The following is a 10,214-nucleotide window of genomic DNA, read 5'->3' as shown; positions in this document are numbered from 1 at the left end:
GTCAGAGTAGAACTGTGCCTCACAGGGTTTTCAGTGGTTGATTTATGGCAACCCCATGTGTGTCAGAGTAGAACTGTGCCTCACAGGGTTTTCAGTGGTTGATTTATGGCAACCCCATGTGTGTCAGAGTAGAACTGTGCCTCACAGGGTTTTCAATGGTTGATTTATCAGAAGTAGACAGCCAGATATTTGTTCCAAGGCACCTCTGAGTAGACTCAAACTTTCAACCTTTCAGTTAGCAGCCAAGCATATTACTTGTTTGCACTACCCAGGGACTCCACAGATACTCATTTGACATGTGTTAAATACCAAGGAAAGGCCATGGATTGGGTCCAAGTCCCAATTTGGCCACTCTCAAGTAGACTTCCGTTTCCCATCCACAAAATGGAGACAATCCATGCTCATCGCCTAAGCGCCTTCTCGTCAGCTGACAACTGGCAAAGCATTTGGCAAACTATGAATGAGCTGGACAAGTCTGAGTTATGGTGGGTTGGGCTCTTCCTCAGCAGCTGATTCAGGGCACATGACTGCATCTGGATGACCCATCCCAGGCCACATGAGGCCTTCCACTGTATTGCCCTTGGTTTTCCTCAAGCCACCTGGAGGACGAGCAGCATTTTCCTTAGGCAACAGGAACCTGTGGAAACTCTAACACATGCATGGAGGCTCACAATGTTTCCAGTGACTAAGGGCCACACGCGTCTTGACTTGAAAACTTGTCCCAGAGTGACTTGCTCTGACCAGAGCTGCCCCCTGCTCTGGCCATCCTCGCCCCCACGGCCCTACCCGCCAGAGCAGGGACCCTGGCTTCCCTTCTCCCTCACCAGCAGACAACATGCAGGCAGAGTCAGCATGCAGTGCAGTTTATTGACATCTACCTCCTCAGATAACTTTTTCTCACTGGTCGGGGATACAAGAACTGAGTGGGAGGGAGATTATTGTACAGGTGGAAGCCAAAAGGCACACCTTGAATATGCTATAATGGGTTGAAAAGAGGTTGGTCTGAGATTGGCAAATTCCCCATTTTGAAGGCGCAGAAAGCATGTGCCCAAGAAGCATGCATTCATTCAGCAAATCTTTTCCACCTGGTGGAGGAGAGCCAGGAGTCACCCTGGCCCAGGTCTTCTGCTGGCACTCATGACAGGCACCTTTCAGACCTGCTGCTCCAGTGCGCAGGATCACTGGCACTGCAGCAGCACGTCTCTCAGCCTAAGTGAACAGGTGAGGCCTGGCTAGGTCTGCACGGCAGAGAAAAGCTGGTGACTCACGGGAGAGCTGCGGTGCTGGTCAGGGGTAGACAGGGCCTCCTGAAAGGGAGTGTAAATCCACAGGGTGGTGGCCAAAGGGTGGACACAGCGATTAGCAAGAAAATCTGACTCTGTGAGCCGACCTGACTTCTGAAACAACCTCCTGTCTTTGTTCAGAAGGAGTTTTATAGTCTTCTTGAACCCTGGTGGCATAGTGGTTAACGACTCAGCTGCTAACCAAAAGGTCAGCAGTTCGAATCCACCAGCCGCTCTTTAGAAATCCTATGGGGCAGTTCTACTATGTCCTATGGGGTCGCTATGAGTCAAAATCGACTCAAGGGCAAAGGGCTTTGGTTTTTTTTTTTTTTGGTTTGTTTTGACTCCAAACTGTCACAGAAGCAGAAGGAAGGGGAAGTGGTGGTCTGGGGCCTGGGGTTCATCCAGCTCTCTGTGGTCACAGGGTGTTCCCAGCCCCCTCAGATCCTGAGTCTGGGGTGGAGAGTGGGAACAGGATGTTGATTCCCAGGAGGGCTACTCCCCCAGGCCATCGCCTGCCCAGCTCCACAGGCCTCCTCTTCTACCGCTTCTTCTTGGTCTCCTTCTTGGGCCTCTTGCTTGTGGAAGGACCAGTAGCCTTGGATTTCCTTGTCCCCTCAGCACTTCTGGGCTCAGATGGCTCGGCCTCCTGCATGGTGATAAAAGGAAGAGTCCCACTTAGATGAATCAAGCCTGACACTAGAGAAATGAGACCACATCTGAAGGGACTTTGCAAACTGAAGCAAGCCGCAGAAACAAAAGGGATGGAAACCATTATTATTGGGACCCAGGATCCTCATGTATGTGGGATTGCCTTCAGGGAGCAAGTGAAGAATAAAGGAGGCCCGACAGGGAAGAGGAGGAGCCTCTCAGGCCTGAATGGAATCCAGGCTCTTCTACTTCCCAGCAGGGTAACCTTGTGGGCAACTCATTTCTCCTTTCTGTGTATTGGTTTACTCATCTATGAAACGGAAAGAGTCATACGCACCTGGGAGGGCTGATGTGAGGAGGCACAAACGCATGGAAAGCACCCAGTAAATGGCAGTGGCACCCTGTGGCTGGCCAGGCACCCTGTGGCAGGGACCTGGCAGAATTTGGGTAAGAAGCAGCTGTTGGATGGCTCTATTGCAGCCTATTTCCTTCCACCTCTGCCATTCTTCCCCTTCCAGTCAGCCCACAGAATGCCAGGGCTGGGAGGGACCAGAGAGCAACCAGCTGGCAGGTGGGCAGTCACTGCATTGTGTTCTGGGGAGCCTGGCAGAGGTGTCCCTGAGGAGGGGGCAGGAGGCAGACTCAGGGCAGGACTCCAGACTCTTCCTTCAACAGAAGCAGCTCTGTTTTGTCCAGAGATTTGTTCGTTGTGAGATTTGGTTTAACAAACCTTCTGCTGCTAACGATAGTTCAGAACCACAGATCCAGACCTGGCCCTTATTCTGCTGATCAAGAAAGTGGACTCCAGAGAAGGAACATGGCCTGTCCCGGGCCACTCAGGCTCATGCCAGAGAAGAGTTTGGAACAGACTCAGCCTGCTCCTATCTAGTGCTGCCTCCTCCTCTGGTGATAACTCAGCGTGCTGCGGCCAGAAAGGGTGAGGAAGGCTGGTCTAGCCCAGAGAACACACATCTGGCCCACAGGCGGACTTTATTTGGCTTTCAGTGTTTATCTTTTAAAAGTTCGGCCTTCTGGGAGTGTTCTCATTAGATCTGGATTCCCAGCTTCTCCTGAAAACTTTAAGTATCTGGCGATACTGGCCCCTTACTCCCTCGTGGCAGCAACTGGCTAAGTAGCAGCTGCCCCGAAAAAGAGTCAGGTGCCTATCCCCCCACCCCCTAGGACCTCCACCATTCCACTGCCCCTGGCACTAGGGTAGGGAAATGTTGTTACCCCAAATCTGTGTCTTTAGGTGCCCTCATGGCACAATAGTTAAGCACTCGGCTGCTAATCAAAAAGTTGGTGGTTTGAATTCACCCAGCAGCTCTGCAGGAGAAAGGCCTAGTAATCTGCTTCTAGAAAGATTACAGCCAAGAAAATCCTATGGGACAGTTCTACTCTGTCACATGGGGTCGCTATGAGTTGGAATTGACTTCACAGCACCCAATAACATTTGTGTCTTTATTAAAACTAGGAAAACAAAATGCAGACAAAGAATACTGGAAGGGAGCATACTACATATAGAAGAAAAAAAATTCCTTCACGTCTAATTTGCCAACCCCAGCTTCCAGCATGATCTACTTTCTAAACCTCCCTGCTCACCCTGTGAGCCCCTGTCTAAGCCTCTGCCATACAGAAGAGGCCCCACAGAGGGGGAGGGGCGGTTCCTGCCCAAGGACCAGTGCGGAGGTCTGTCATCTCTCTCTTATAGGCCATCCTTGTCTTCTCTCCACCCTGCCCACGAGCCAGATGAGACAGCACAGATGTAAAGGGCCAGCCCAGTTCCAGGTACGCATGGAGTTATCTTCCTAAAATAACAAGAGGGCCTCCTACCCCACCCTGGCCAGGTCCCTGATTGGAGTTCTGAACTGCCCACCTCCACTTGCTTCGCCTTCTCCCACCAACGTAATGACACTGAGGGATCCCCTGTGCTGATACTGTTTATATAACTTGGGGAAAAAATGGTTAGCCTAAAATAAACAAAAAACAGACGTCAGAGGAGCCCCTCCACCAGCTGCACACGCTAATTTCTGCTGTGTCCACTGGGGAGGCTAACGATGAAGGCAAACGCAGCAAGACGCAATGCATGTGGTGATCTTGGGAGCTTGAAACCAGCCCTACCATAGTACCTCCACAGAAAGCAGTCTCCATGAACGCCCTCAGGCGAACAGGCCCTAACCAGGCCTGGTGACTTCTGCATAGGGAACTTGCCAGGGCTTGCCTGGATCTCCAGGGAATGGAGCCCACCTTCTGAGCTCAAAGCGGGGTGCCTCCTCGGGTTTAAATGATGCCCAGTTCAGAATCCAGAGGTGGTGATACCGAGGTTCTGTCCCCAGTGCTTCCCTCACTCCACACACCCTCTCTGAGGCACCTCATCGTGTCCAGCACCTCCAGGACAGACCTCCCCACGGAAGCTCCAGCCACCCAGATCCAAATGTCTGTCAGGTGACTGGGACTGGTGGTCCCTCCTCCCATCCAGTCCCTCCGCTCCACAGGCACAGCAACCAGAGTCCCTACACTTTCTCTCCTCCCCTTCATCCTATCAGTCACCAAGTCCTGTTGATTTGACTTCCAAGAAGGAATCCTGGTGGCGTAACAGTTAAGTGCTCGGCTGCTAATCAAAGGTGAGTGGTTTAAACCCACCAGTTTCTCTGAGCAAGAAAAGACCTAGAGATCTGCTCCCATAAAGATTACAGCCTAGGAAACCCTATGGAGCAGTTCTACTCTGTCCTATATGTTCACTATGAGTAAGGGCACACAACAATAACCCCTTGAAGGAATTCTGGTGACACTTAACGTTAAGTGCTCAGCTGCTAACCAAAAGGTTGGTGGTTCAAATCTGGCAATCTGCTTCTGTAAAGATTACAGCCAAGAAAACCCTCGATGATACCTAACAACAACCTCTCGACTCTGTCACTAGCATCAAAGCCCCCACTTCAGTTCTGCCCACACTAACCGTCCTCCCTGCTCTCTCTATCCTATCCCTTGTGCAGATGCCAAAGGAATTTTTCTAAAGTACAGATCCAACTGGACCACTGCACCCCCACCTTAAACCCTCCAGTGGCTCTCCATCACCCACAGCCTCGTCCCACACCTGGAGTGGCATCTAAGTAGGCCAACTCTCCAGCCTCATTTGGGCTCTTCCCCCCTACTGACACATTGGGTCAGGCCCATGGCCTCAAGGCCTCTGCCAGGAGAAGCACCCTTCTTTCCTTGGCCACCTAGCAAACCCCTCCTCGTGGTTTGATCAGCTCAAAGAACACACCTACTCACTGTCTTGCCTTTCTTCTCTGGTCCTCCACCTTCAGCAGGGTGCACCTCCTCCTTTAACACCTGCCCCCCACCCCAAGTACCCAGGAACCTTATATACACCACCACTGTTTTACCATAATTACATGTTTTCACATCGGTCTCCCCTACTAGCCCCTGAGCTCTGTGGGCTCCTGGGGAAAGCTTCAATTGTTGCTGAATGAATTAATGAATGAATGAAATGAAAGAACAGGCAAGTCTCCCAAAACCAAGGAAGCTTGTTTATCACCAAGAAAATACATCTAGTAACGGCCTTCACTTTTTCCATGGGCAGACTTTAAACTCTAAAATATGGCTAGTCATAGACGTTAATATTAATGATAGTGGTGATAATGGTTGCGACAGCTGCTAATATTTATTATTTACAATATGCCAAATCTCGCCATATTATATGTCCTGGACATAATCTTATTTTAACCTCACAAAGTGCCATAATGAGCCCCATTTTATGGCTGAAGGAACAGACAATCAGAGAGGCTATGTGACTTGTGTAAGGACTTAGCTGGTGAATGGCAAAGCCAGAATTTAAACCTAAACTTCTAACATTTGTATCGTATAGCCTCTCCCAGGTTTCCTGGGGACTTCAGGGCCAATGAAGACCATGAATCCGAGTCAGCTGTAAAATCTACTTTCTCTCTGTTTAAAAGCCTCTAGGACCACAAGATGACTACGGAAAAATAGGAATAGCGTGTGCCAGATTCTGTCTATGGGCCATTCAGAGCCCCTTGTTTGTGACTGAAGTCCCTACGGGAGTCAGAGAAGTGGGCTAGCACCCCACGAGTCATGCTTTACTTTTCACAGTTGAAAGCAGCTCTCAGTGGGTGTGTGCACATATTACAGCCATTGAGTTATCTGAAGGTATTATCTGTTTCTTCACCCTAGACCTCCTCCTCTCCCCCATATCAGTTTTTGGCATCGTCACCCACCCAGTTCCCCAAGGTAGAAACCTCCGAGTCATTTCTGAGTTCTGAGTACTTGCCATTCTCTTATGCTCCCCACATCCAGTCTTTCCCCAGGTCCTGTCCATTTTCCCGTCCAAGGGGCACTAGACTCCGCCCATCCCCTCCACAAGCACTCCTCTGTGCTGATCAGACCCCACAGTCTCCCGCCTGCCCCCTCATGTGACAGCCTCCCTCAGGTTTTCCTGCCCTTCCCCCATATTTCTCTCTTCTCATCATCCTCCACACTACTTTCAGAGTCTATTTTCCTGAAACAATGACAAAGACCTGATCATGTCTGTTTTCTGTTTTAAAAATGTTGCTGGTTCTTTCATATGTGACAAATTCCACAAGCCTCAGCGAGGCCTCCAGGGCCATTCCCATTTCAACCTGGGCCATCTCCAGGCATGCCCCTCACACAGCTCACTCTGTCACTCTGGACTATAAATACTCTGCTCCCTTTCACCCTCTGCACAGGTGCTTGGCATTCATCACCTATTAGTTCTCATCCATACATGCAAGGTGGTATGTCAGGCCCCATGGACAATGAAGAAGAGAACTTACATGCACTGGGCGAGGACCATATGGGTGCTTTACAAGCATCAGCTCACTAAGCCTCCCAGTCACCCTGATAAGCTAGCCACAGTGAACTGTAGTTTACAGACAAGGAAACGGGCTCACTGAGACTTGATGACTGGCCCAATGTGACACAGCCGGCTTCTCCCCAAGCTGTAGGGAAGCAAAGGTGGCTGTTACACACATGATTCAGAACCTAGGGTCCTAGTCACAGAGCCTGTGGCTCCACAGTGTTAGCTGGCAAGAAGGGCAGAATGAATGGTTGACTTCTCATTTCCCTTCAAACATACATAGACAGTCCACACCAGGCAAAGGGCAGACTGTGAACGGTACAGCCCCACCTTTAAATCTGAGAGCACCTCACCTCCTCTGATGTAACAATCACACTGTTGAGAGCAAAAGAAAGCCACCGCCAGGTAGTTACTGGGTCTGCAGAGGAGTCCCCTGTGGACACGGACCCCATGAATAATGAAGAGGCTCTACAGCTGCTTATGAGGCCAGAAAATTGCCACTATTCATCAGATTCAAATAATCAAATCTGTGCCACAATGCATCAAATCCCTTCCAACAGAGATGGCACACTGAGTTTTATGATTTCCACTACACAGTTCAATGTGGATTTAGTTCTGTAAATCTGGGCAAAATGCCACTCCACACTAACTGAACCATTCTCGTCTCTAAAACAGTCCGAGGAAAGAAAGGCACTATGTATGCTCAGGTACCCTCACACACCTCATCTCACTGATCCTCCAAAAACTCTGGGGTTGGCGTGCATGTCCTTCTTTTAATAGCTCAGAACCTGAGGCTCAAGTAGACTAAAGCTGGGCCAGCACTCAGACCAAGTCTGCCTGATGCTGAAGCTCTTGCTCAATCCACAGTTTCACTCTTGCCCAAGGCCCTGACAGAGTGGGGGCAGAGAAGACCTCGCAGAAATGGAACTAGCAATGGCCTTGGGAGAAGGATAGGACTAGTTGAAACAGGCAGCGGGGGAGGCCCATTCATGTGGGCTCAACAAGGCGAACAGAGACACAGAGTCCAGGACTCACTTGGCAGGCGAGAAGAGCTATGATTAGAAAGAACAGCCTTGGGGTGCTCATTCCAGATACAATTCAGCACAGCTCTGCTGGCCCTTCCCACCAAATGGTCTGTGGCTCCTTGGGAGTCCAAACGACTCTCCCAGAAGCCAGTACACATCTCAAGATCAGAAGCTGGAGGGAGCATGTTTATGCCAGTATACATCTCAAGATCAGAAGCTGGAGGGAGCATGTTTATACCCTCATCCTGCCTACCACACAGCAATCTCTCTGGAATGTCTCTTTTACTAAAAAACACCCAATTCACCTGCAAACTCCTCCCAAGCTTAAAAAAATAATACCAAGCAGAATTTCAGAGTTGGCTCTGTGAATCCGTCTCCTGTGGTGTCAAAAATGGGTATATGCTTGCCATATATACTTTATGGCAGCCCTCACGGTAACCAGGGGCCTAGGTTAAAATCAAGATCCTTACCTTTTAGACCCCTGCCCTACAAGAAGTCTCTATCCCTTCCAGGGCTTCAAACACTGTGGGCCCTTCTGGTTGATAGTTGACACCCATGTGGGCATCACAATGAAAGCCACCACTCTTGCCATCAATTCTAGTGAGTTCTCTCCCACTAGATCACAAGGCTAGGCATCTGTTATCTTTGTCTGCCCAGGACCCCTTTCCCATTGGGGCCCTGTCCTTTCCCTATCCCATTTGGTTCTGGGGGTACTCTCAGTCACAGTGGCCACAGAAGTGGGCAGTTAGCTATGGTCTGGTAAGAAATGGTACCCATTCCCGCTTCCTACCTATGGGACAAAGGTACAAGCAAGTGGCCAAGCAGAGGCCTTCTATGAGATTTGGGAGGTGGACATAGGCAGAGAAATGGTTTCTCTCTGTAGTAAGTCATGAGCAATAACAATGCCGACTGGGGCTGCTGCAGCCATCCTTGCTGACTTGGCAAGAACCTAAGAATGAAGCTAACACACTTAGGAAAGCCAGGAGACAGAGAGAGGCAGAGCCCTGATGACCTCTTGAGCCCCTGGATCCAACTGTGCCTAGAAATTCCTGGTTCTAAGACAATAAAATGTCTTTGGGAAGCTGCGTTTCTGACCATTCATCAGAAAGAGTCTCCCATTACTACCAGAAGAGACTACAGCAATTAACAAGGGCAACAACATGGAAAGGAAGGTAGCTGCCTTCTAGGAGCTAGCATCTAGCTAGGGAGATGAGGCATAAACATATGAAAAGATTAGAACAGTCAGCATTCTCCCCACCCGCCTTGGTAAGAACATGTTTTAATCATGAGAGGGAAACACCATTAAACTATACTATGAATGTTTATAATTAACTACCAGATGAACTAATACTGACTATCTGCTACATGAGTTGCTGAACTAAAAGTCAACACCCACTTGCTTAGGGTTGACTCAGAGCAACATTCTGTATAAAAACTGAACCAAAGGAGGGCTGGGGAGCTAAGGTCAGGCAGGCTTTTGGGAAGGAAGAAGAGATGGCCTTTAACCTTTACTTTGTTACCTACTCCTTAAACTCCTGGAAGTAGGCTCCCATCCCCTTAAACTACTGTACTCTTCTTTGAGAAAAGCGATAGACTATTTCCTCCTGAAAATGTACCTGAACATAAAGACACCACTATTTTGAACACAACTTCCAGGAGCCCACAGGCTCCTGAAGCCTATCCAAAAACCAAACCCGTTGCCATCGAGTTAATTCTGACTCATAGTGACCCTTCCCTCTAGGACACAGTAGAATTGCCCCACAGGGTTCCAAGGAGAAGCTGGTGGATTCAAACTGCCGACTTTTTGGTTAGCAGCCAAGCTCTTAGCCACTGCATCACTAGGGCTCCAAACCAAACCCATTGCCGTTGAGTCGTTGAGACTCAAGGCAACCCTACAGGACAGAGCAGAACTGTCCCATAGGGTTTCCAAGGAGTACCCAGTAGATTCGAACTGCCAACCTTTTGGTTAGCAGCTGTAGCTCTTAACCATTATACCACCAGGGTTTCCACTAGGGCTCCAGTGGCTCCCTAATAAGAACTTTGTTCTACTGAAACCAAACACTGAAGGACAGCTGCCTGGACACGGCAGTCAAACACCGGGCTTTCTTGATCGTTCTCATCTCCCAGTCTCTGTGGGGACTAGGTTTCACATGTGTCCTCTTTGAAATCCTCGACAGTTTTCCGGCAGGCCGCACCCTCCTGGTCCTCTTCCCACTACTCTGCCCTGTCTCCTGAGACAGTGAGTCTAATCTCCAGCTCCTCTGAGAACTGACCTTGCCCTCCCCTGCCTACTGGCCACAGCTGTCCAAAGCCGGGGATTTTGGAACTGGAACTGAGCAAGAAGTCAGACTCTGTCAAGCTGGGAGCTGTCAGTGGTCATACTGCATCTCACCACAGGGACAGAGGCAGAGGGAGCAGGGC

At 49.7% G+C, this 10,214-nt stretch overlaps 1 protein-coding gene across 1 annotated transcript in view; it reads right to left on the bottom strand.

The window, feature by feature from the left end:
• Positions 1-847: 847 nt before the first annotated feature.
• Positions 848-10,214, bottom strand: part of MANBAL (mannosidase beta like) — a 28,726-nt gene continuing 19,359 nt past the window's right edge. Inside the window, exon 3 of the mRNA XM_003411703.4 lies at positions 848-1,932. Within this exon, the coding sequence (XP_003411751.1) occupies positions 1,825-1,932 (108 nt within the window). The 3' untranslated portion in view covers positions 848-1,824. The remainder of the gene's footprint in view (positions 1,933-10,214) is intronic.

Source organism: Loxodonta africana, chromosome 24 (assembly GCF_030014295.1).
Source record: "Loxodonta africana isolate mLoxAfr1 chromosome 24, mLoxAfr1.hap2, whole genome shotgun sequence".
In the NCBI taxonomy this organism is placed as follows: Eukaryota; Metazoa; Chordata; class Mammalia; order Proboscidea; family Elephantidae; genus Loxodonta; species Loxodonta africana.
The sequence above is the reverse complement of the archived record's forward strand: the minus strand, read 5'-3'. Positions and strand labels throughout refer to the sequence as shown.